We start from the raw sequence: 27298 nt of genomic DNA, 5'->3' as shown, positions 1-27298 counted from the left end.
ATTACATATTATGACATAATATGCTATATTTTGTTAAATATTAAAACATATATATCATATATATAGCAAAATGTTATTCATTATAATACAATGTTATGTTACTGTTATATGTTATTTCTTATTATTTCTCCAGTTTGTCAAGACCTTGTCCTACAAATAGTCTAAATTCATGATTCAAAAATACCTATGAAATGTAGCTCCACATTTTACCTGAATAGCATTTCCTTATTTATTAAACACACTACAAAATTGCCCCAAACAGAAGGCTCAGGCAAAGTAAGGACAGTAACATTAAACACATTGCGTCATTACCTGATGAAGAAACTGTTATGCATCATTTTTACTAATCAGAGGATATTATACAGCATGAGTCAGACTGTCACTGATTGACGAATTAGCTATATAAACAGAGCTGAGAAGCATGTTCAATAGCTCAAGACTGAAACTGAGGCAGACAAGCTTAGACAAGGATGAAGATCCTTTTGCTTCTCCTGTTGGTATATGTGGCTGTCTCCTCTGCTTTTCCTGTGGCTCCAGAAGCAGAAGATGAGGGAAAAACCCTACGGCTTGTAGAGGTAAATATTTTTCAGTGCATTTCTAAGTAAAACATAAGGTAGTGTGAAAATTATGTGGAACTTACCCAAAAGTCATCTGAATATCATATAACTTCACTTTTCATGTTGTCAGTAAAGTGACAACAAAACTACCAAAGCATGAGTTCTAGCAGCAAGGCTCTGTGGCTGTGCAGAAGTAGTCAAACTCAGCAACAATTTACATTTCGGAATGTGCTTTGAAACTTCTGGTATGACTGGTCTCAGTAACATAAGGGAGGAAACTTGGTTGAAGCAGGCATGTATTTCAACATTTTGCTGAATGGATCTTTTATGGAATACTTTGAAAAAAAGGGACATCTATGAGAAATACAACACTTTTACATAGACACAACACCATTTATTGGAGACAAAATTGCTGAAATTTAGTAGGAAGACCTGAGTTCCTAATATCTTATTTTGTAGCTAAAAATAAATGGCATGATTTGCCAAGTGCTGACTCTCTAGTAGTTGTCACCTGCTTTGTTGGGAATCCTGGCTGTGTGGAGTCTCACTGCCAATCTCTATTTCCTTGAAAGAGAGCAGTTATAAGCTTCCTCATAACTTTTGCTGTTAGAGTAATTGGGCACCATAAATAATGTGGAATTAATTATTAACAGTAAATATTAGATTTTAAACACATTTCTTCACATATACCACCTGTGAAACAAGAAATTTGGAAAACTATATGAAAACTCTAAGTTATATCTGACTCTTCACACCAACTCCTGGAGAAAATAGGCAGTTCTTGCTGCTGGTGAACACAGGGCATGTCAATATGGGAACAATTCAAGATTACTTAGAAAATTTAAGTGTGACTGAAGACAGTACTGATATGCCACAATGTTCTTCTTTTTTTAAACTCTTGTTCAGAGTTATCTACAGAATTTCTATGGTCTTCAAAGGGATGACCACCCTCATGTAAGAAAGAAGGGTGAAAATTCCCTTGCTGCAAAGCTCAAGGAAATGCAGGCATTCTTTGGACTACAAGTGACTGGGAAACCTGACCTTGACACTTTGGAGATGATGAAAAAACCCAGATGTGGTATACCTGATATAGGGCAATACGTGTTCACAGCAGGGAATCCCAAATGGAAAAGAAATAATCTGACATACAGGTAACCTTTCCTAATCAGATTCAAAAAGATATAAAGCTAGCATCCTAATTTTGGGGGGTCTGAAGTAAGTACATTATGCCATATACGGATATCCAGAGTGATTAACTGATTTCTGGAAGAAGACAGGCACTCTAGAAGGTGGTATCTAAAATGAAGACATTATTAATTTTCATTCATGAAGGATATGTCTAAGATTTCTGACTTTTGTACAAGTTATTATTTTTCAGCTAAAATGCTGTATTCTTAACAATATATAATGTGCTGGGCTTGCTTTGAAGGATTTTGAATTACACCCCAAAGATGAGACAAGCTGATGTAGATGAAGCAATCCAAAAAGCTCTCAGTGTCTGGAGCAACGTGACACCATTGACATTCCAAAAACTTGAGGACAAAGAAGCAGATATAATGATCTCTTTTGCTTATAGAGGTAACATTGATATGTTTATGTATTAAATAGCCATCTGCAATCATAGAAATAATTTAGGATTCTAACTGATTTTTTCCCTCTTAATTTTAGACCACCAAGACAACTCTCCTTTTGATGGCCCCAATGGGCAGCTGGCTCATGCTTTCCAGCCTGGTGAAGGTATTGGTGGAGATGTACATCTTGATGAGGAGGAAGCCTGGACAAAAGATGGAAGAGGTAAGGACTTTGTAACTGGATTACTTTATATTTCATTTATATAGTTTTACCTCGTACAATCTTATCTCGTGTGATGCTTAGTTCCTGAGCCTGATTACAGGCAAAAAGTGAGCAAAAGAAGCAGAACTTATCTTTTTAAATTGCGTTGCTCTTTTTTTTTTGCCATTTGTAGGAATCTATTTGCAGAAAAAGATTTTTTAGGTCATAGTGGTTTATAATGGCAACTAAGTGAGCACTTAAAAATACTTTTTTTGTTCAGATGAAACCTAAAACTTGGATACAGGAAGATCTGGTGGTAAACTTCTTAAGTCAAATCCTTTCTCTTTCTTAAGCTAACACTTCAAAGTTTGGTGCTAACTAGGGTATTTGAGTATCACCAAAACCGTTATCTCAGTGTTTGTTTTGAAGGTTTTTTTCTGTTGGATCACTGAACCTCCACTTGTTGGCATGATCCTCAATCTGAACAGTTTATGTGATAGCAGGAGAAACAGGGTTTGTGTTTAAGTGACAAGGACACTAGAGAAAGGACAATGAGACCACAATTAAGGTTGGATGTTCTTTAAGTACTCATATAGCTCTTCTGTTACAATATTTTTGAGTTGTGATGTTGATTGACAGCATTACTTACAGCATCTCTTGTACCTGTAGTGTATTTTGGGAGGATGCATAACTGCTCCCCATTTAGTCAACTGTGCTGAATACTGAAACAGATTTTACCTTGTTTCATATGATTTTTATCCTACAGGCTACAATTTGTTCATTGTTGTTGCCCATGAGCTTGGCCATTCGCTGGGTCTGTCTCATTCAAATGACCCTGGAGCACTGATGTATCCAACTTACTCCTACACGGATCCCAATGAATTCCTTCTTCCTCAGGATGACATTGATGGCATTCAAGCCATCTATGGTAAGAAATAATATTTTTATTTAATATTTCTACTTCGGAGGCTGGTTAACAGTAATAAGAATATATTTAAAATATGGTTATTCCACCAAAATGAGAGATTTAACTGTTGCTGAACAATGAATAATGAAAGACAGAAATTTCCTGGAAGCTAACCTCAGCTGAGGTCCAGTTCTGCAAAAAACTCATTTTGGAAAAAATAAACACAACTGATTTTATCAACATTAAAAGCCTGCTTTCAGTGACAGACTCTTAGTTTAAAACCACATGCCTTCTCATTCTCTGTGAAGAGGGTTATTGGCGTCCTCGAGGACCTTCTAAACGCTGTCTTTATATTTCTCCATACTTAAAGATAAAATATTCTTCCTATAGGACAGTCTAATGCTGCTGTGCAGCCAACAGGACCCGTAACTCCACAAGCTTGTGACCCGAATTTGACATTTGATGCCATTACTACCCTACGTGGAGAAACAATATTCTTCAAGGGCAGGTAACAACAATAAGCATATATATTATCTCTTTAAAATATTCAGTAGTTTAAAAAATTCTGTAATCCATGAGGGAAAATGTCCTTTTGGAATGTAGTACAAAGAGAAGCCCTAGAAAACCACTATGTATTTACACAAGCAAAATCATGAATCCTAGGAGCCCTAGTTGACAAGAGCAGTGAAGGAGATGAGGGCTTGTAGGTTGCTTTCCAACTGTTCTGCTGCTGTGGCCACTGCTGCCACAGACTTGTCTCTGAACTTGATTCAACCAAGAGCATTCATATATTCCTTAGCAATGTGTCCATGGGTCCCACACTGTAACCTTTCTGCTACTCCTCAACACAAGAGCAGGGACAGAACTGGAAGTGCTGTTATGTAGAAAGATGCCTGTTAGGTGGTTACTGAAGCCAACTCTTAGCCTGCTTGTCCTACAGAGAAATAGAAGGGCTTATATTCATCTTGCCTGGTTTTTAGCATGCAACTTAGGTGCTAAAGTTAAGAGTGCAGTCGCTCTAGATTTCCTTTACATTCAGTGGAGGGGGATATTCACACCCAGGTACACATCCCCCCCATGTTATACTCTGGGATCTATAATAATTATTTTGCAGTTATGATAGGAGTGGAACTATTTTATTACATCAATTTTTGTTTAAACCAGATACATGCTGCGCAAACATCCTGAGAGGACAGAGGCAGAGCTCAATTTTATCTCACTGTTCTGGCCAAAGTTACCATCAGGAATTCAAGCTGCTTATGAAAACATTGAGAGGGATGAAGTTTTACTTTTTAAAGGTAATGGAATCTGAAATTGTCTACTTTTTCTGACCAGTTACTCCCTGCTCCTTTGCAAACTATGCAATTACAAAAGTCAATTTGCTTTTTAAGGAAGATCAGTGAAACAGAGAATCTTACAGATCTGCAAATAGTTAAACGAGAGGCGCATAGAGTTATACTGCTGTAAGGGATCTCCAGCGGTCATAATCCTGAAAACTTACCCCTCTGTTGTAGTTAATGCTCTGAAAAACAAGACCTGAAAATAGTTTCCCTTCTTCAGGTCTAGTTCTCTTCAGGCAACAGCATTATGTTTTATGCAGAAGGATTTTTGCTGAATTCAGTTGGCAAATACAGGAATTTGTACACTACCGTTATTGATATGCTTATTAGTATTTTGTGATATTTTGGAAAAAACAACAACAACAAAAAAATGTTGGTGGAAAAGCATACTGTAAGAGGAAAATTGTTCACTGAAAAAACAATCAATCAGTCCTTTTCATTAAATGTCTCAAATACACTTTAAATGTCTCAACTTCATTACGCACATATTACAGTACATGATATATTACCGTATATAAATATGTTAACTGCATCTAAAATTACTAAAGCATTTGGATTAGACATATGCCCTTCGTAACAGTTCAATTTAATGCACATTGTCTAGTTTTCAAAATATTATATGGCTCTATAATCAAGTAGCATATTACAGGAATTTAATAAACTCAATATCTCAACCCAATGTCAAGGATTAACTCATCAACCCCCAGCCCTCCCCAAGTTGTTACACAGACACATACTTTATATTAATTTGAAAAAAATCTAGGAGAAGTACTATCCATACACCTTATGCTTCTAATTTTTTACTCATATAACAAAAGACATTTCCATTGTCTTCATGATGTAGTCCCAATGTAAGAATTAGGACCATTTTCTAAAGTAATAAACTGAAAGGAATAATATGGATATCTAAGACACATTGTTTGCTACTCATCTAAAACGCAATTAAATGCTGTTTATAAATAGAAAAAACAAATTAAATGTGCTTATATTTTTCAGAGGATAAATATTGGGTTCTCAGGGGATATGACATTGCACCTGGCTATCCTAAACAAATCTATCATTTGGGGTTCCCGAAGACTGTTAAAAGAGTTAATGCAGCTTACAGTGATGAAGCCACAGGAAAAACATACTTCTTTATAGCTGACAGATACTGGAGGTAAGACTTAATGTTCATTTACTAGAAGACATATCTTCACTTGTCCCTGAGGACTGATGAATTACTATAAAATTCAAGTGCAACGATGTTTAAACCAGATATACTCCAGAAATTTAAACAGGATTCTCTGGAAGTTTAAAAATTTTAAGCACTTGCTAGGAAATGTCAACTTTTCTATAGAATTTTTTTGACATTCATTAGGTTCCTGTAGCAGGAATGTAATTATTTGCAAGTGAATGAAACATCTGCCCAATAAAAGAGTGATTTTTCTAGTAAATTATTCACTTTTTCTCCACAACAGTGCTGGTTTTCTGTGCAATGTTGTGATAGTGTCCACTTTTCATTCACATTTCAAACTAAATGAACTGCTAATAAAAAGGGTTGTAACTGAATTTCTCTATGAACACACTATAAATATTTCATTGTACAGTTGGTCATATTTATAGTTCAAGTGTAGCTCATGACAAATTCCAGAGAGTAATTTTGTTTAAGAAGTACATGGTTGACGCTAATACAAGTATGTTTCAGGACTGCGCTACCATCTTCTACTCCCAAGTTTCATGTTTTGCTTTTATACTGAACTGGATATCCAGTGCCTCGAGATAGAAGCTCCTTTTATGTGCAAGTGGTGGCCAAGGCTCTGGACAGTCCAGAAATGCATTAATAAATTCCTGGGCTGCATTTCCAAGGTCCTTGAGAGCCTTGTTACAAATTTTACCAAAGGCAGGATTTTTGAATCTCAAGACACTCATAATGTGAGAACCTTAATACATAACAGGAAGAATCAAAAAGCTACTTCAGCTAATCTTTATAAGACTTCATAGTAACAGTAGATTTGCATATGTGTATGAATTTGCTTTGGACTTTCAAAATATTGTCTGCTTCCTCACAAATTGTAATGATGTTTCTTGTGTTAAGATATGATGAAAACAAAAAATCCATGGATAGTGATTATCCCAGGAAAATAGTCTCCGACTTTGGAAAAATTGGCAGAGTTGATGCTGTTTTCCAGAAAAATGGTAAGTAAAACATAGCCTTCATCTGGGTTTACTTGAATATTTGGGCTTCTGTAGATAGAATCATTTGTTTTCAAAAACCTGTTATTAACCTTAATGAGATGGAAATGAAAAATAGCAAGTATACATGGACAGATTATGTTGGGTTTTTTTCCCAAAATACTGAAAAGAAGTTGCCTATGAAATATAATTGGATTAAATTTTATTTCTAGGCTATGTCTACTTCTTCCATGGAACAACTCAGTTCCAGTTTGATCCTCGTGCCAAACGGATTGTCAGAAAAATGAAGAGCATCAGCTGGTTTAATTGTTAATTGCAATGTTTTTCCATATGCACACTGTATGTTTCTATGTGCTGAACTTTTCAGCATTTCATGACTATCAGGTCAGAATGGATTTCTGCCCAAATGCTGTGGAAGTATAGTCTTAATAATTATTTAGTGTAAACAAATACATTTATATAATTTATCACCATTTCACCTGCTACATTAAAGTTTCTTAATAAATTATGTTTGTCATATCATTGTGTCCTTGATGTCTTATTTGCACTAATACTCAAGAGCCAAGTCTAGCTTCCAAACACTAAAAAATGTATTCTGGCATGAAACATCAGATCTTTTTCCCAAAAAACAGAGAAAGGAGCAGCCAGCTGCCTCTGAACTCCATCACTCCACAAAAGCCCTGGTGAAAATCCTATGGGTAATTAGGCCAGTTGGGGCTCATTAACGTCAGTCTACAAATCACGCTTCCACTTTCTGTTCCTCTTTCCCCAACTTCCACTCTTAGCCTTCCCTCCAGGGTGTATGTCTCTGCAAGTGTAGGCAGGGTTTTTTTCTTCTCATGTTTTTTGGTTTAGGAACTGGGTTTAAGCCTGGAAATGTAGATTAAAAAGGACCCCTGAGATCACTGAAACAAGTCCCTTGCTATCACAGGCAGCCACAACATATAACAGACAAATAAACCTCTTTACTCAAGGCTCTTTCAAGTGCTTACTACACTTAACTTTACAGTAGTTAGTAAATCCCTCCTAATTTCAGTGGGTTAAAGGATGAAGAAGTTTGCTTAAAAAATGAAAATTCTTGGCCAAAAATATTTGATAGAAAAAGTTCATGAAAAAGACAGCTTAACTTCCATCTTAACTGCAATTTTTTCAAATATGCTCAATTAAAATTGTGTTTGAAAGGTTGTCCACTTTCTCTTTAGTCTTTGTAGCTCAGCTTATAACATTAGAAGCCATATGACCATAACAAAATGTATTATCTCGTATGATATCTGTATTATTTGACATACTTCAGAGAAAGGTTTCAGGTTACTGTAACAGAAGTAATTGCATTTAGAGAAAAGAATATGTAACCTTATAAAAACATATCTGTTCAGTTTTTTTCATTACTTAGCTGTCTGTATTAAAAGTCTGTTAAATTGTATCCTTCATAAATAAAGAACAGACTTGGTAGTTCTTATGTTTATTAAATACGGGAGTAAAAATTAGTCTAAATATTACTCAAAGATAAGAAACTGTATAATTGAAAATTAACTTGGATATATTATATTCTTTATAAAACCTAAACAAAAATTATAAAATAATAAAAATAAAATTAAACTACAGTAAATCAAAGGCTTTAATGAAGAAATTAATTTATATGAAACCTGTTCTCACAAGGTGATTTAGGTACCAGTTCTTTAATTTGAAACCTTAGTAGCAATGCTATTTAATCATATTTTCTTGTGTAAGCCAGTGCTACTGAGCTACCAATGACAATTAAACCAAAAATTGTCTTAGGCGTATATAAATCTAAATTGATTATGTTGGTTTAGCAGAGATGGTCTACAAACATAACACAAGATTTACAGGGAAAGATAATATTTCTTACTAGACCAATTATCTATTAAAAAATAAAAAATGGGGGCACACATTCCCTTCAGATATGAAGTAGAAGCAGAAGATCTCGAGGTATTGCCAGAACAGCTCTTCAGATTTAGAGCAGAAAACTAATCCCTCTCTAGAAGAAAAAAGTAGTGGGTACTCATGGGGCAGAGAAAATGTTAAATGGGGACAAGGGCTAAGGAGATAGTTATGTTTTGGAGGAAAGAGAGAGGTAAAGGGTAATTTACAGACCATGGAAGATGAAGAAGTTAAAGAGAGGATGAAGTTTATAATGGCATATTTTTAGTTCATGCTTTTTGTTATCCTGTGAAGTTCTGATTTTCAGTTGCCAGGCACATTTTTTTGAAATTTGTTTTGTGGATTTCCCTTGAGCAGGAAGACCAAGAGCTCAAAATGAAGGATTTCTTTGTGACAAATATTCACCGTGCTTATGTGAGTGAATATTTCCTTTGCCTGTGTGACCATGGCAATTGCTCCATTCCAGCCACACCATTAGGAGGAAGGCATATCTGGTGCCAGCAGCTCTCGCCTGCCTGCAGGCACAAGCACTGCTTTCAGTAATTTGGAATCTGGGTGTTGTTTCCTGCTCAGTCCGCACAATCACCTGCCATTTTCTTACTCCCTTTTGATAAGTTTACAGTCCTATTTGCTAATTACTGTACTATGGTAGAGCACCGTACCACTCCCTAGTGTCTGGTTACTTACTGTTTTTTTGTGTCGTCATAGCCCATATCGTTATTAACTGAGACAGATTTGCCCAGGAAGGGATCCAATTCCCTAAATACATGTTTAGTGCATTTGAGGTGCTGTAGGGTATCCAAGTCACCCACACAGGTATGAAACAGGACTTCTGGGAGACCAGCACTTCCCAAAGACCCACAGAGCCTACACTGTCTCTAGGCACCTATGTTCGGGTGGTTGAATCATGCCTTCACAGGCTGCAGTCTTTGCTAAAGGTTTGCAAAGGGTTAAATACATTATTTGAACCACTTGCCATTGTCCCATGTTTTTCACTCAATCTGAGTAATGATTCACCTTTGTCGACTCTATGGTAAGATTGAGCCTGCAAAGAAGTGGCTCAATTCAGCTGACTGAACAGCTATCTAGTGCCATTAAGGTACCTGAAGGTTTCCAGCTGGCCTCCAACTACCAGTCTAAAAGCCACATGTCCCCTCTAGGTCGTGGGTCACAGCCACCAGATCTGTGTCAATGTCTCAGATTCACTGGACTGTATCAAAAGCACCGCAAATCACTGTTTAGGCAGCTTAATTGCAGCCTAAGTGTTTTCATGTGATCTCAGGCTTTAGGCTCTCATCATAGTCAATGGTGTTGGTTAAAACATTTGGTGAGCTCCTCAGAGCTGCACAAACCATCCTAAGTTTACCTCTTACATGCAGTCAGATGAAATGCTCTCTAGATGCCATTTGACCATATTGATTAGATTTCTGTTGATATAATGCAAGCTTAGACAGTTCACTCACGTGCAGACACCCATGTTGTGAACACTTGGGGAAGATGAATCCCTGCTGGTATTGTGTTAAGATCACCATGATGCAGCAGTATTGATGATTCCTGTGATGCTCTGTGTAGCATCAGTTTGTTCTACCAATGTGATGAGGATAGGCAGCTACCTTTCTGGGTTAAAACATAGGTCACATTATTGCAGTGCGGATAAAACCAATTCTAGGATAAGAAAAGAAGTCATGATCGACATCAGCCAACTCTAACCAATGTCAAAGATAAGCATTAGGAAAGCACAACCATCAGCTGCTTATACAGCTTCTTTTCCCAGATCTCAAGGCCAGCTATAGACATATTTGTGAAACCGCATGCAAAAAACCCATGTTTGGGCTTCTCTCGCACGGGCAGTAGGAACTGGCTGCTGTGTTGTGTAGGTGGTCAAGTTGCAAAACCCTGAAAGTGCTTCAAGTGACATAGGCCTCCATCATCTGTCACTCAAATGTCTTCTGAGTAAACACTAACGTAGCTTGAGCTGTTGGCTGAAACTAGAAATGTAGTCTAAATTGGTTGTTTAAGGTTCTCTATGTTCAATAAAGACAGAGAGCACCTATAGAGGCCAGTTCATCCTACTCTAAGATAGCTGGTTGAATCACTCTCCAGAGATATGTATTTCTCCATTTTCTATAGAAGAATGCTTAACTAATAAATGTATAGTTAGGTGCAACTAATCTTAACATAGCTGCTCTCATTGTCTCTATCCTTCTACTGCTACACAGTAGACAGCTGTGGGGATCTTATGGCCAACCACAGTGGGAAAAAAGATAACCACTTCTCCAGTTCATATCAAATCTGCTCATAGTGCCGCCTTGATTTTTTAGAAAATTAAATTAATATAGGCCAAAACATGTTTTCCAAAAATGTGTTCTAGTGCCATTGGAAAATATGCTTGGTGCAAAAGCCACTGACCAGAGGTTTGTCTTTTGTGACCTGTGCCATGTATCTAGTCAGATGATAGCACCATGGGCATTCCTTCTAGCTTTAAAACCTTTGAGACAAACAAATATATCCATTTAAAAACATAAGACAGATCTCAAAAAAAAAGTCTGTACTTCTGGATAAACACACACATAATTTCCAGCATCAGTTCAGTCGAGCCCTCCATCTCAGAAAATTCGTTGTCACAGTTTGTACCTCAGTTACAGAACTGAATGGGATCCAGGCCTTACAGGTCTCTTACCATACCATACAATGATACTAAAAACAAATTAAAGGAAGGATTTGTTGGTTTGGGGTTTTTTTTATGGTAGCTGAGAAATGCCATTAACAAATAAGTTTAACTAACGAGGCTACATTGTGAAATTTGGGCAGAAAATTCGTCATTAATGTCTCCAGCTGGAGAAAAGTTGGCTGCGAGTGACATCAAAAAAGCCAAAAACACGGAAGCAACGATTTCCTGAGAAAGCCACAGTCCAACATGATCCTATTTCTTACAAGTGTTTTGTAAAAGTTGAGTACATGCTGTCAGAATTCCTCTGAGATGCCGAACACCTTCAGCTTCCATTGCTGCCAGTGGAAGAGGAAGGTACTTGGCCAGCACAGGGTGAAATCCCGTAATTTGTCATAGCTTGGGTGACTCTTGAAACTTCCTTTATTCTGAATTACTTAAGACAGGAAATAATCATATCCCCTGTGGCTAATGTGGTTAAACTGAAGAAACCTTTTGTGATGAAATGGCAGATAGGTAGGTAGGTAGATAGATAGATAGATAGAAGATAGATAGATAGATAGATTAGATTAATGCAGACAGAGCTATAAGATTATTCACCTCCTTTAGGCTGGATTTATAGAGTAAAATCTTTTTTGTTTATGTATATTATGTATATCTTGGATTCCACCAGTATAATTTAAAGGCAACACCTTTTCAAAGAGTTGCAGGGAAGAGGTGGGGAATGATTTGGGGTTTTCATCCATTTTCCAAATCACCCAGTCTCACTTTACGCATCAACTTAAAAAGAAAACTTTCTGCTTACAGTAATTTCTCCCAAAGTTTTAATTTTTTTGGATGGGATTCATATCTGGTACATGACTCCCATTTTCTAGGCTGAGAATTAGGAGTCCCTCCCTGTACATTTGGTGGCCTCATTTCACACAACTGGGTACAGACAACTTAAAAGATTTCATCTGGCATGAAATTGCTCAGGTTTGCTAAAATTCAGTGTAAAATAACTAAAATTGAGTACCAGTTTTGAAATGGTATCCAAGCAGCTTAGGATTATTCAAATACTAACTGACTTCAGATGTCTGTGAAATCGGATGGGTTTAATTATGTTTTATAGTGTCAGTGTTATAGGCTGTGCGGAGGTAAGCAGAGCATGATAAACTCTGAGTCAGTCTACAGCTGACTCTACAAAACACCCCATAACTGTACGAACTGGGATGCGAGAGAGGATATGCACAGAGTACAAAGCAGACTGCTCTCCTACCAGGACAGAGACGGGAGTAAGAATGAAGGATCTTTCACTTTTGCTCTTAATGTGTGCAGCTCTTTCTAACACTCTTCCCATCCACCCAGAGAAAGACAGCAAAGAAGAAGATGTAAAGCTTGTACAGGTAACTACATTGTCCATATCTGAGATCTACTGAGCCTTCTCTTTTTAGATACGATCTGTGTGTTCCAGCTACACAGCAGTTTGCTGTCTGAGACAATGATATTACACAGAACTCTGTTGCCCAAACTTTACTAAAGTAGGATAAACCGTACAAACTGGAAATGTCAAGTAAATAAGAGTCAGGGACAATGTTATCCACTTCTGTTTAGCTACAATCCTCAGGAAAACATCTGTTGTGCTCCAAAATCACAGGCAGATGGTTTTGCCAGCAAAGTACACAAACAATATCAGTCCTAAGGTATTTGTTTAAGAAACAGATCAAAATGTGAAATGTGCTTGCTTTATTTTTTCACTAGGACTATTTAAATAAATTCTATGCTGTTGAGCCAGATCCAAATCAACTTGGATGGAAAATAAATGCTGAATCCACTGCTGAAAAACTTCAGAAAATGCAGCAATTTTTTGGTTTGAAAGTAATTGGAAAACCAGATACTGAGACATTGGAAATTATGAAGAAACCCAGGTGTGGAGTTCCCGATGTGGGTCTCTATGGTGTTACTCTACCAGGATGGAAGAAAACCAAGCTGACATACAGGTAGTATTTCAATAATTACTTTTTGAGTTTAAATTTTGGTTTTGTGGGTATCCACATTTGTTATATTTAAATAGAAGTTCTATAGCAATTGTTTCCAGTAGGGAATACAAAAATGTTTCTCTTTTCCCAGCTGTTAGCTAAGCATATTCCTGAGAGGAATTTCTGAGAGTCGAGCTGGGTATTATACATTTTCTGAGTCAACCACAGTATTTTGCCTGTCATGTATCACTCCTGATAAATATTCTGTGAGCCAAACAGAAATATGAAATGCGCCCTGTACAAGCCCTGTTATCTTCAAAATTTGCTAAGACCAACAGTTTAGTAGTCACAGAAACCTGAGGAGACGACTTTCCTCATGCTCAAGAGATGACCTCCTGGCTAAGGGCCATTTTGAGAAAAACTGATACCATGTACACAATTATTATTATGAAAAAGACATGTTGGACAGTTATCACATTCCTCAAACTCAGTCAGAGATGAATCTTGGAAGCTATTGGATTACAGGTTAAATTGCTTCTTTTACATCTCTGTTCATCATCTTAACAATATTGGAGAAATTCTTTCTGCAAACACTAAGTATTATTACTTGAACCTTCATAACTGTAGAATTGTGAACCACACACCAGATATGAGCAAAGAGGATGTGGATAAAGCAATCCAGAAGGCATTTAAACTGTGGAGCACTGTCACCCCGCTGATTTTCACTCGTATTCATGAGGGAATAGCAGATATAATGATTGCTTTTGGGACCAAAGGTAATACATTGACTGCATACCAATGGTAAGATTAACGTAAAGATTTTCCAATAGTCATGACATGAACTCAATATTGTTTCAACATCTTATTGTTTAGCTCATGGACGTTGCCCTCGTTATTTTGATGGCCCCCTTGGCATCCTCGCTCATGCCTTTCCACCTGGCAATGGTTTTGGTGGTGATGTGCACTTTGATGAGGATGAAGATTGGACCACAGGCTCTGCTGGTAGGTAAAAAAAGGTTTCTGAAGTGTTATGCATATGGGTAAATTCCTTTTTGATTTTATGTAAGTGAAGGAATAGATTGAGATGAAACACAGCATTAACCATAAGAGCAGTTTGAGCATATTACAGCCATCCTCCAACTGGGATACTTACAATAATGCTGACATAAAATCAGTCTGATCTACTCTAGTTCTTATTTAGCACTGGTAAAGTTACCACCAGGACAACCCTTTTCACATATGAATGCTACAGACATGGGCCACTCTCACCTGGGGGTTGGCAGGGCCCATGCCTGCCAGAGTTTCACAACCCATGGTAAAAGCTTTCTGATGTTTTCCCCTCCTGGTGCACATGCTGGCACCAAGTCTGGCACTACCACACACTGCAGAGGAAGCACACCAAGCCTTGCAGCAGCCCTCAGAGGAGATCCCCACCACTTAAAAAACATTACAGCCACCAGTGATACCAAGATAGGTCCAGCTATAGGCTGTTACAGCTTTACTCTGTATTCAGGCTAGGATGGGCTTATACGTGAAAGTGTTCTCCAAGCAATTTCAGCTGCCTGCCACCAGCTGGGACTCTGAACATGCTGTTCAAGCCACCCACGGGCTGAGATGCAGTGTGTAGAGCTGACTACAGATGTGTGCCACGGGGCCAGAAGAGAGGTGAACGCCGAATGCTCAACCACCTGGCTGGGACCCATCTTCTCACCTCAATCCCCTCCTCTCAACCTCCAGGCTGGCTATACAGCACATACTGCCTCTAACAGATCTGTCAGTACATGGGCACATTACTCTTTTGTATTTTAGATCCTTTTCTCATCCAGTTTTTGGGATGGAAAACTGCAGAGGATAACTGTAGCAGGAGAATTGAGGTCAAGCTGTAGAAAAGGCAAGGAGCTAACAAACAGGAAGGTGCTATAAGAACACTGCAAGAGGAGGAGTGGTGCTGCTTTATTGTGCTGGGAAAAAAAAGGACGAGGGGTGAGCATGTCATACTGATAAGTTGTAATGTTTTCCCCACACTGGGACTGAATGGGTCAACCCCAGTTTTGCTGCTGTTCCTCAACAGCACAGCTCCAGTGGCCAGGCATTGCAGAACTCATTGCAGAGCTTGGAGGACTTGTGAGAAGGGAGGACTGGAAATATGGGTGGAAAAATTGAGGCTTTGTTTGGTTTTTTGAGAAGTGGATATCTTGGCTTCAGCCAGCCTTTCTTGGGCAATCGATGACCAGTCCTCTGCACTGACACAGACTTGTGATCTTCATTAAGTCTTTTGATATTGCTGGCTCTTGGTCTGCACGGCAGATGATCATTCTTCCCTAATTCAGAAAAGTGCGTTACTTGGAGGGATGCATGTTGAAGGAAATTCCATTTTCATCTATATTTACTGTGTTAACATATTTCACTGGGAATAAGCATGCATAAGCATAATATTTTAAAAAGATATTTTATTTGACAAGGCTATAAAGAAACCATATGCTTTAAAGTCCTAATGATAAAAAGGTAAATCATTCTGCTAACATTCTATTTTTCCTTGTCTATTCATGATCTCACTTTTCTTTTTTAGTTTTGTAGGAGGGGGAGTGACACACAGAGTGACACTTTGGTACCTTGAGTGAGCATGGAGTGCATTGTCCTGTCCTTGCCCTGGAGAGCTGTTAGTTTTACCTGACTCACTATCTAATCTGTTCTAGCTCAGCCAGGAAACCCTGCCAGGACATTCCTCAGAGCTGCACCCACACTCACCCCCAGACAGCTACTCATGCCGCACACATACTTTCAGTAGCTAACAGAAAGAACAGCAGGAAAGAGGGCCAAAAGCCACTCCCTGCTAGTGGCGGAAGAACACCACCTTATCCTATAAAAAAAAATGTTTATGTATATGCATACCCTAGTGAATTTCAATATATTGTATGAAAACTAGCACTGAGCAATAGCCCTGTTGTGTTTATATCAGCCATCTGCAGACCAAAATTAGAGTGATCTCTTCTCTCCATCCATTTTTTAAGGGTTCAACTTGTTCCTTGTTGCTGCTCATGAGTTTGGCCATGCCCTGGGTCTCTCCCATTCTAATGACCACAGGGCTTTGATGTTCCCCAATTATGCCTACATCAACCCCAGCAAATTTCCCCTCTCTCCAGATGATATAAGTGGCATTCAGTCCATTTACGGTGAGTAAAATCCATGGCTTAAAAAAAGAAATAAGCAGGAGAGAAATAATCTCTTTCACAAAGTTTAGCCATAAAAATAATTGTATTCTCATAATATCAAAAATACATTTATATGTGAAAACCTTAATGTTTCTACAGATTTGGTGTATTCTTTCCAAAATGTCTCCCTTAGGATCTCCACCAAGTGCCCCAGATAAAAGGCCAGTCACCCCTACCTCACCTGAAACCTGTGGCTCCCAGATGTCTTTTGATGCTATAACTACACTCCGACGAGAAGTAATTTTTCTAAAGGGCAGGTAAATATTGATATGACATTTGTCTCTGTGAGGTTTATTTTTTCCTGATTTCTACAAAGACTGAATACTTTGGTGGTTCACATGATTATGACTATGTGATATATAATGAGACAAATGGATAGATTTCAGTTCATGGAAATAAAACTTTTAGCAGATACAAGTTATATTACTATTTTTGCAGAGTCTGAAAAGCTCCACTGTCGAGAAAGAGCTTGTAAGTCACAACATTGTTCACATTCTTGTGCATATATAGAAACGTCTGTGGTTTACTATTTACTATAAAAACTGTTTCATATTTAAATCAGGCACTTATGGCGAGTCTATCCTGATAATTCAGAAGTTGAACGTGAATTGATTTCTACATTCTGGCCAACTCTGCCACCTGGTATTGAAGCTGTGTACGAGAATACGAAAGACCAGATCCTATTTTTCAAAGGTGAAGTATGAGATTTTCTGTAAATTTTTCTTACCTTTAATTTTGTGGGAAGATGGGAGGGAGGAAGGAAGGGTAGCTATATGTGCATAAAATTGACTTTTCAAATAAATAAATAAAAAACTTACACATTTAATCTAGTTTTCCTACAACCTACATTAAGGGAATGCATTTTTTTCTTTTACTGTCTGAAAATCATTGGTGAAACTAGGTATTTTGGGGTTTTTTTAACAGGCAATAAATTCTGGGTTATCAGCGGATATCAGGTGTTGCTTGGTTATCCAAAGAATATCAACACACTGGGCTTCCCTAAAGGTGTCAAGAAAATTGATGCAGCTGTTTGTGATAAACATACAGGGAAGACAGTCTTTTTCATAGGTGACAAGTACTGGAGGTAAGAAAAACTGACTAATGTTTTATTATGATTGACTCCAATATAATCTGTATACAATTAAAATTGTCCATGTGATAAAAGAGAAAGTAGACCTTTAGGTAACTATATGTAACTAGGTGACTATAGTAATCCTACTTTTCTTAGAAACATTTCTTTGACTCCTGCAGGGGGAGAAGAATATAGCTTTGACTTTTGAGAGCTTAAGGGTGTCCTGAAATGGGCATTCAGGATATGGACATGTTTTGATGCATTACACCTTGAAGCTGAAAAAATTCCAGCATGTAGAGAAGTTTTACAAATACAATAGACAAAATTATTTCAGAAAATAAAGATCTGAAAGCTAAACTACTTCAGTAGAAGGCTGGCTAGGATGGCTTGTGTAGGATTTCTCTGATTTCTGAAAAGTCCTGGGTTATTTTATCTCTTTTAGAGAGATAGAAATGATAGTTCATTTTTCTTTCTTTGGCTGGTTAGTATTGGATTTGCAACATGCTGCTTCTAAATCCTATTCCCAAGCTGCCATGAATGAGTCCTGATACCCAAATACCAGGCAAATGGAAGCAAAAAATCAGCTTTGGGAAGCTGATAGATTCCTCCTGTTTGCAAGGACAACTGCTGCAAAGGCCTTCTGCAGGCAAACAGGAGAATGCATGGGTCAAACAGACTTTATTGTGGTTAATTGTGGAGTTCCTCAATGAGACAAACAGTGTCAGCTGGATTTTGAGCTGTATGTCATTTCCTTTTTGATAGTTTTGGAAAGAGTATTTACAATATCTTGTATTGCTATTTTACTGCCTTGGTCACAAGACAAAAGCATTCAAGAAAACCACAGGATTTCTTACCTAGTAACTCATTCTCTCAGTCTCATGTCCCTGTGAAAAGTATTTCTTGTATCCAAGGAGAAGTAAAACAAAGATTTGTTTGTTTGCTTGGTTTTTTTTCCTGAGAGGGTTCCTCAAATCTTGAGGAACCTTTTAGGTCCTCCTTTCAGCCCCCAGATTCAGCCCCATCTCATAAAAATTGTCCTGGCTCAGTTAGGAACAACTTGATTGTTGTACTAGATTGTACTAGAAATGTCAGCTTCCTTTCCTCCATCTAAGTCTGTCAGCTAGTAGAGGATTATGTACAATATCATATAAAAGTCTAAGAGGAGTTTAAAATTCATGCAATAAATATGTGCAGTCGCTATAGTGGGAATCAACCTGGCCAGTTTCCACGCATTGTCTGTCACACTGCTATCGTTAGAGGAGGTAAATCCCATCCCTGCTGTCAAAAACACAGGTGTTCCTTCAATTTGTCTCACTCCAGATGCTTCTTTGGAGATGTCTGCCTTTATGTCCTGGTTTCGGCTGGGATAGAGTTAATTATCTTTCCAGTAGCTGGTATAGTGTTATGTCTTGGATTTGGTATGAGAAGAATGTTGATAACACACGGATGTTTTCAGTTGTTGCTAAGTGGTGTTTAGACTAAGTCAAGGATTTTTCAGCTTCTCATGCCCAACCAGCAAGAAGGCTGGAGGGACACAAGAAGTTGGGAGGGGACACAACCAGGTCAGCTGACCCAAACTGGCCAATGGAGTATTCCATACCATGTGACGTCATGCCCACTATATAAACTGGGGGAGTTGGCCTGGGGGGGGGGAATCGCTGCTTGGGAACTAACTGGGCATTGGTCAGCGAGTGGTGAGCAATTGCATTGTGCATCACTTGTTTTGTATATTCCAATCCTTTTATTACTATTACTGTCATTTTATTATTGTTATTATTATCATTATTAGTTTCTGCCTTTCTGTTCTATTAAACTGTTCTTATCTCAGCCCACGAGTTTTACCTTTTTTTTCCCCAATACTGCATGGTGCTTAGTTGCTGGCTGGGGTTAAACCACAACACTTTATCAGCAAACAGGTAGCCACGTCATGGAAAACGCAATGGCCAGATCCTACAGACATTTGTGCGAGTAGATAACTTTACTCTCTGTAACCCCAGTGAAATGAGTCAAACTACAGACGGTGGACACCTTTCAGCAGCTGCTTAATTCTTTGCAAAATTGATGTCTAAACTCTGTAAAATTACATGTTTCCTTTCATATGATTTAGGTTTGATGAAAACAGCCAGTCCATGGAGAAGGGTTATCCTAGACAGACAGTTGATGACTTTCCAGGAATTAGCCAGAAGGTTGACGCTGTTTTCCAACAGAAAGGTAAATGAAATGAGCTTTTAAGTAAAATCAGTTTACTTGTAAATAACATAAGCTCTGGAGTTAAGATGAATGTCATTATTGCTGTATCCTGCAAAAGACAGAACTGAAGAGATGCTCTCCTGTGTGTACGAAGACGATGTTCCCCGCTTTGTCAGAATGAAGCTATTTCTTGTATCCATAACATAATGCTTTACTTTTTTATTTCCAGGATTATTCTACTTCTTCCATGGATCGAAGCAGTGGGAGTTTGACCCTACTGCTAAAAAAGTTATCCGTGAAATAAAGAGTAACAGCTGGTTTAACTGTTAATATCATTAAACTTTCTTACACACAGCAAATGAGAATAAAAATCATTGTAGATTGCTCAGAGGCCATTCCTATTTACATTGCTATACAGAAGAGGCAACAGGACTAGTTTTCATATATGTCTACTATTTCAATAAATCAGCATGCCAATTCTAGTTGTATCTCCAAAGGCTAGAACAAAACCGCATTTTTTCTCCTGATTAAGTGCAAAATGTCCAACATAATTTAGTAGTAATACTCCAGATGGGTTTTCAAATATTTTGGCAATAAATGGTTTTAAATTCGTGTCAACTATTTTCTGCTTCATCTGTTGAAGGTGTTCTGTATTTCTGAGGTGTGAAAGACTTCAGATTAATATATTAATATCCTTCCAACATACAAAGTTTGTATTTTGCTTCTTTTCTCTCCAAACATCAAGAGCCAGGCTTTTCATTAATCAGTTGTTTTTTCTGTCCTCTGTCTTGCATCCTCTCCTGCTCTTCTTTGAGTATTATAGCCTTGTCCCTTTCACATCATATTAGTACTTTGCCACCAAAATCACCCTCCAGCCCGAGCGCCTAAATACATTATCCAACTCTGATCTGTCTTTATAGCATAACAATAAGCATTTCATCAGTGGCCATTTTTTGTGAATCTATGAATGACATCCTTCACAAATCAGCCCTGTCCTAGTCAAGAAATAGATTCAATTACCATGTCATGAATCACAACCTTTCCTCCACTAACACAAAGCATGTGCTTCAAGTACACGTATATCTGAGATTTACTACATGTTGCCATCGCACATGGAGCAAACTCCTCACAAAATCAGACAAAATCTATAAAGTCACAGCCATATCCTCTCCAAGTATTTCCTTTACATTTAATTCTGGAAACAGGCCCAGAACACACTGCCTGCATGGCTGAATATATCTGTGAATATGGTCTCATTAGTATTGCCTTGTCCTCCTGCTCCCTAGTTCTCACATACCTGGCTGTTTGACACACCTGTTGTATGTTTGAACAAAACCCTTCTTTTTGCTGTGTGCTTTTACATTCCCAGATAGTTACAACAGTGCAATGATCCCAATCTGAACCTTACCTACCTGATTTGGTGTAAACAGCGAGAGTACCATTATTTTGCTGCTATTGCTCTAAGAACCCCACTGGCTTGGTTCCCACCAGGAAATCAAAATAGAGGCTCAGATATGCTGTTTCACCAATCTATAAAACTAATCGTGGTGAACACCATCACACGCTAGATCCCTAACAAAATTTAAACTTAAAGTGGGATGGAATGCTAGACATTTGGGTGAGATTCATCTGACAACTTTAGCTTTCTGTCTATCTACATATCTACTCTACATGAGTTAGGGAAGATCCCTGTGCTGAAAGAAGAGGGAGAAGTTCTCCACAATGTTACTTGTCTCGTCTCATCCAAAGACTGTGCCTGGGCAAACCAGTATCTTCAGACCCTGGAGAAAACACCTATTTGCTGAGGAAGGCTAGCCAACTATCTCAGAGTAGCTAACTTTCAGACAGCTAAAGTTTGGTGACATTTATAGTGTCTTTGCTGGGTATCTTTCAGTTTTTATGTGATCCAAAATAGAAGGACATCCTATTTTTATCCTCTCTGATGTTTGCTTTTTGGCAAGATACACCAGCAGCTTTTTATATCATGACAAGCCAGTGATAAAGTTGTCTGAAGGCACCTGCTTGGACTGACACTGCCTGTGGAGTGACCATGATATCCCATGACAAGAGCAGAACATGCTGGAGGCAGGTGGGATGGAGACGGTTCCTTACCTATTTCTGTATTTCCAGCCTCCTTAAACTCTTCTCCAGCATTCAATTCAATTGATGGCTGTGTAGAAATCAGTCAGCCCAATCACAGAAACTGCCAAGTTACACCCAAGTGTTTATACTCAGAGGCAAGATTACTTTTTCACACACACTCTGCTCAGTGTGTAATACAATTGTAATTTTAGCTGCAAGAAAAGTTTAATCATTGAGTCACCAAGGAAATTATTCAGTCCTTTGTAATACATGGGCAAGTTCCTCTGTCTTCAGATACATAAACAAACATAGCTACTCTGTGCTCCTTTTCTCAGGTGAAGCATTGTTTCACAACTTGTCTTAAAGGAAGTTAATCTTCAACAGTGAAATGCTGTTAATGAAGTTTTCTGACTGGCAGCTTTGGCATTCTGTTAAAACAGCATGGAGCACGTGTTTACAGGTCACCTGCAAAAATAAATAAAGCAATGAGTACTGCTTTCCCTTTATTTATGAAGAAGGCCTGAAAAGTCACTCCCAACACAAAAAGACTTGACTTTTGACTAGTGAAAACAGCTTGGTCACTCAGTTTTCCCTCTTCACTTGTTGTTTCTTTGGAGGAATAGGAGCCAGAATAGGAGTGTCACAGCAGAAATCCAGTAAGTGGTGAGTGCTTAGTGGTGGTCCTTTCCCTCCATCTCTGCCAGGAGCCTGAGTAACATGGGATAATTATATCTTGCACCTCACCGTATCCTCCCACAGCCCTAGAGAGCTCCCAATACCACCTCCCCAGCATTCTCTTATGCCACCTATAGCTCCTCGTAATGCATGTCCCCATACTACGTTTAGGTTACCAGCTGAGTAATGCTGTGCAGTTACCCATGGGCTGACCAGCCACTGGCCCCACAGCCCAGCCAAGGGATGAATTATCCACCTTCCCATTGACAGGGTGTTTTCTCCTCTAGCCAGCTGCTATTTTCCACAAAACCTGTAGGAACCACAGCGTCTCAGTTCAACTTGGCTGAAGTTTGCCAGTACCTTCAGTTACTGTGGGACCAGCTGGACACACAAACAGATACACAGAAAAAAGGATCCCACGTGGTCAAGCTAAAGTAATTGTCTCGGTGTTTTTACTAAACATCCTTCTTGCTTTTCACGGCACATTTCCATTTGGTTTTGTAATGTCATAGTCCCCCTGGTGTTGACCAGAGGAATTTGGAAGGGCAGACAAGGCAAGGCAGAAAAGACATAAAACCGAGAAAGCTAATCCCTACCTGTCTTTCCAGTTGTTTCATATCACAAAGAAAAAAATGGTCATTTGTTTCTTGGCCGATTAATGTTTTTTTAACAGCTGTTTTTCAAATGGATCGTAAGATTGTGATGATGAGACTGGATTAGGAAATGAGGATATTATGCATCCTAATGTAATGTGTTGCTGAGAGACATGAAGTACAGCGTCCCTGGTAGATTGTTCTGAAAAGTCCTGCTTACTTCTCTGCCTGCAAGAACCTTGTCTCTCAGCACTGGTATGGGAGTGCTTTAGCTACCAGAGTGGGGTGGGGCTGTGTATAATCAAGTACTTTCTAGAGAGAGCTTAAAACCCACCTCTTCCCCTTACCCTTTCAGGTGAGCAACCTATCTAGTGCGTTCTTGGGTGACAGACAGATACCCCAAAAGCCTTGAGAAAACTGATACTGAATCTTTCTAAGGGTTTGGTACCTGAAAGGAAGAAAAAAGACAAGCATGGGAGCTTACATATGGAGAAAGAACTTGTCATTACCTGGATGTACATAGCTGGTCTTCCCTGCACTTGCTCATAACTTCATGTCTCTTGCTGCTAATTGCCAAAATCCTGATAACAGAAAAGGAAGCTGCAAGGCCACTATTTAAGCATTGATAGCCAACATACTCTTTGAACAGCTTATGAAGTTTGAACACTGAACCTTCAGACATGCCAGAACCATACCCAAAGCAGAGTACTAAAGCGTAGTACAGCCATTGTGGGTACCGAGACACGACGCTGGCAAGAAATGCAGGTGAGCTGCACAATGTGCCTGGCTAGAACAGGAAAGAGCACTTCTCTGAGGGCTACAAACACAGGCAGGGACCATGGCAGGGTGAGCACTCTTAATGACAGCCGTCTCAGTGACATTACTGAGTGCATCGCATCTTGTACACATACTTCGTAGACAGGACCTAAACGTTTGAGATGTAGGTTCTCGGTTCTGAATCAGGGTTTTTCATAGTCTGCCTGCATTAATTACTCAAATCAGTTTGGGGCAGCAGGGGGAGTGTCTGTTGGGGTTTTTCCTCATGCATCATATGCTTCACGTGTTTTTATTATCTGTAAGCACTGTGTCTTGCTACCTTTCAATAAGTGAATAGACATAGATGCATGTGTGTGTGTTTGTGTGCACCATAAAAGTGCCTTGCCCACGGGTACATGTGTGTCTGTGCAGCCTCTGCGGGGCTCTGCAGGAGTGCAGGGGCTAAAGGAGTAGGGGATCTCAGCAGCTGCATGGAAATGCCTTTTGTGCATGTTACAAACAAATGCTGCTTGTAGAACTGAGGGCAATACAGCCTCCACATAACTGAGCAACACAGGTTTTAAACCATCAGATAAAGAGCCAACATGAGCTCTTAAAGACTAGGTATGGAGTGGGTAACTCAGGCTTTTGATATATTAAGTGACTGTGGGGCATCTCTTTGACCTTGGACTGATGAGGGTGGTGGTTACTTTTGGAGCAGTTGCTGAGGATACAGAAGACTAGCACAGGCCGACAAAGAAATCTGCTTCTTGTGAGAAGATGGAGTTACGAGCTTACATGGCAGAGCACAGCATACGCGTGCCACCGCCACAGCCCGCGGGGACTGCCTGCTGCTCCCCAGCACCCTGCGCATCGGGGTCCCTGGGCTGGCAGGGGAGGGTCACAGCTGCCACCCCAGGGCCACAGCTGCCACCCGGCGCTCACAGCTGCCCCAGCATCTGCTCCAGGTTAGCTCCTGACAGCTCAGCTCCTCAGATGCTCGATTTTAATTGTGTGGTTGTGCAGCTCACGATTTTCTAAGTAATAGTTTGCATAAAGCTGTTTTAAAGAGAAAAATATATGGAAGGAGAAGCACGTAGTTTTGAAAATTAAACATGCTTTGTTAAATCTATTGATAGTGTAAATTAAATTAAATAAACTGAGCAGTGTGTTTACCATGTTGCTGGTGATTCGAAATCACCAAAGAGAAAACATACAGAAAAACATTGACAGAGTTCTAGAAACTATGTCCTGAAGGACTGAGTCCCCTAAATTGTCAGCAACTATTATAGGAACTGGTAAAAGCTGTTTTACCCTAGATTGAGAAGGTTACACTGGTCAAGATTAAAAATCAATATTCAAAAATAAAAGTGTTTTAAAAAAAAATAGCTTACAGACATACGGTAAATGTCATTATTATACAGAAGAACTTGGTAATAAAGATGAAAAATATATAGTTTACAAAAGCACTGGAAAATATTTTTCAGACGTGTGTATGTATATAATACAAATACATACGCATATTTACCTCTAGCTATGTTTCAGACTATCACCATTACTTTTATAAGCACTGCTTTTGATTTTCACCCAAGATTATAGAGGAAGTGATTTATACAACATATATATGAATTCTTTTCTTTAAATCATGGTGTAATTTAGCTTAGATTATTACATTTTTCCAAGGAGTTGAACAGTGTATTTATCACTTCATACTACTGCACACAGGATTATTGTGAACAAACCAGGCCTTCAGTGCAAAAGAAATACACTTTGTTTAAAGAAGCAAGTAAAGGTTACACTGATCTTAGGAGGAGACCGAACTACTACAGGTATGTTCTGGAGCAAAATTCTGCAAGTTAACAAGTGTTTGTTTACAGAGATGTACAGAAACATCACCTGGACATGTATTTTAACAAGAATAGAATATGGAAGGAGAACAGCTGTTATTAAAGATGTCTTTTTCATTTCTAAGAGTGATAAACTCTTCCCTCATTTCCAAGATCACAGTGCAGCCTGTGTACATCATGAGCTAGAGGACAGGCTTTAATTAAAGAAAAAGGTGCTGATTCAGCAAAGCTTTCAACCTCATGCCAAAATTGAAACACATATTTAAGTAACACTACTTCTGAAATCTTTTGCTCAGAGTCCTAATGAATACATCTGTGCTCATTATGAACAGAGAAACATACTGCCATAACAAAGTTCACACAAAGCATGGCCATTCCTCAAGCACTTGGCTGAAGAAATGTACATTCACACTGTTACATTCAAAATGATCTGCACATGAAACAAGAATGGACCCCACCATCTTCCTTCCCCTTGCAGTCCCCTCAACTCTCATCCCCAGAGCTTAACCTGCCACCCTGCAAACCTTTCTGCCTCTGGTTTTGCAAAGGTTATCCTCAGGTGCAGATTATTGGAGGACATAATTTAGGGAATCGGTGCCGTTAAAGGGCAAAAGGCTAAAACAATAGCAAATTGTACAAAGGGAAATCAGAGGTCATTCATTCATTTCTGAATATGCTGTGGGATATTCTTGCACACATGGTATTTCAGTAAGAATTTGTTTAGACTGTGAAGGCCAAGCTCTAATTATCTAATTTCCACCTATATCCTTGTGTCTGGCTGTCCTACTGACTGGATCTGAGCCTTTAAAGATGCTTAACCACCAGGAAAATATAAGTCTCTGCAATTTGGGGTGAATTTGACCATCTTTAAAGCTTTAAAGTGAGTGGAAAAAGGATCCTGAACTTAGAGAACATACTGACAATAGGCAGGAAAAAAGATTTTTTCTCTTAGAGCATCTATTTGGGGCAGGGGACAAAGGAACTACAGACTTCAACACTAGGATAAGAATGCCTAGAAAGGTTGACTGTACATTAGTGTTTTGGTTCAGAGCAGTGTGGTTTTGAAGCCAGCCTCCTCATTGCCCTCACTTGCCATGAACGGTTTCAGTTTGGGGAGCACTTTGTGGCCACAAAAATCAGATTCCTGGTAGAGAAAGCTGTTTGGGAGGCTCTGCCACAGCTGCCCATGTGCCCAACGGGTAGATCTGAGCTCGGACTAAAGAATGGTCCTTTGGACACCTTCAAACCATGTGGCCAAAGGGAAGTGTTTTAGGACAAGAAGTCAGTCTGAGTCTCCTACTGAATGCTTTGCCTGTGCACAGCTAACAGAAGGGAGTTATGAAAAAGATGGATTTAGCCCTCAGGTAATGTTTCTCTCAGCAGCAGTTACAAAAATGTAATTGTGCATGCCTTGAATCATGCTGGAATATGTTTGTGGTGTTCAAGGCAAACAGATGAATACCCAGTCTGGGCAGCTTTCCCTGACAAAACTGTGTGTTTATGTTTGCTGATGGTAGCCACAATCACCTGAATTGATATAGCGGATAAATCCCCGTTCATTTGTGCCCTTTCTATTAACTTAGGAATTACAAGA

At 38.9% G+C, this 27298-nt stretch overlaps 2 protein-coding genes across 4 annotated transcripts; both read left to right on the top strand.

Annotated features, from left to right (window-relative positions):
• Positions 1-431: 431 nt before the first annotated feature.
• On the top strand, positions 432-7227 carry LOC128153326 (interstitial collagenase-like). Its single transcript, XM_052812587.1, has 10 exons — positions 432-575; positions 1464-1708; positions 1987-2135; positions 2226-2351; positions 3097-3258; positions 3628-3745; positions 4402-4535; positions 5574-5733; positions 6652-6752; positions 6962-7227. Exons 1-10 carry the CDS (start codon positions 471-473, stop codon positions 7060-7062), a joined length of 1401 nt encoding a protein of 466 aa, XP_052668547.1. The 5' UTR covers positions 432-470; the 3' UTR covers positions 7063-7227.
• Positions 7228-12493: 5266 nt separating this feature from the next.
• On the top strand, positions 12494-20135 carry LOC128153518 (matrix metalloproteinase-27-like). Of its 3 annotated transcripts, XM_052812938.1 has the most exons (10): positions 12494-12704; positions 13060-13298; positions 13905-14053; positions 14151-14279; positions 16289-16450; positions 16623-16746; positions 17052-17182; positions 17414-17573; positions 19669-19772; positions 19981-20135. In XM_052812938.1, the coding sequence occupies exons 1-10, from the start codon at positions 12531-12533 to the stop codon at positions 20079-20081; spliced, it is 1473 nt and encodes a 490-aa protein (XP_052668898.1). In that variant the 5' UTR covers positions 12494-12530; the 3' UTR covers positions 20082-20135. The 3 variants fall into 3 exon arrangements, with proteins under 3 accessions (XP_052668898.1, XP_052668901.1, XP_052668900.1); XM_052812941.1 differs by lacking the exon at positions 17414-17573; XM_052812940.1 differs by lacking the exons at positions 19669-19772; positions 19981-20135 and adding an exon at positions 18048-18588.
• The last annotated feature ends 7163 nt before the right edge of the window (positions 20136-27298 follow it).

Source organism: Harpia harpyja, chromosome 17, assembly GCF_026419915.1.
Source record: "Harpia harpyja isolate bHarHar1 chromosome 17, bHarHar1 primary haplotype, whole genome shotgun sequence".
Lineage (NCBI taxonomy): Eukaryota > Metazoa > Chordata > Aves > Accipitriformes > Accipitridae > Harpia > Harpia harpyja.
The sequence above is the reverse complement of the archived record's forward strand: the minus strand, read 5'-3'. Positions and strand labels throughout refer to the sequence as shown.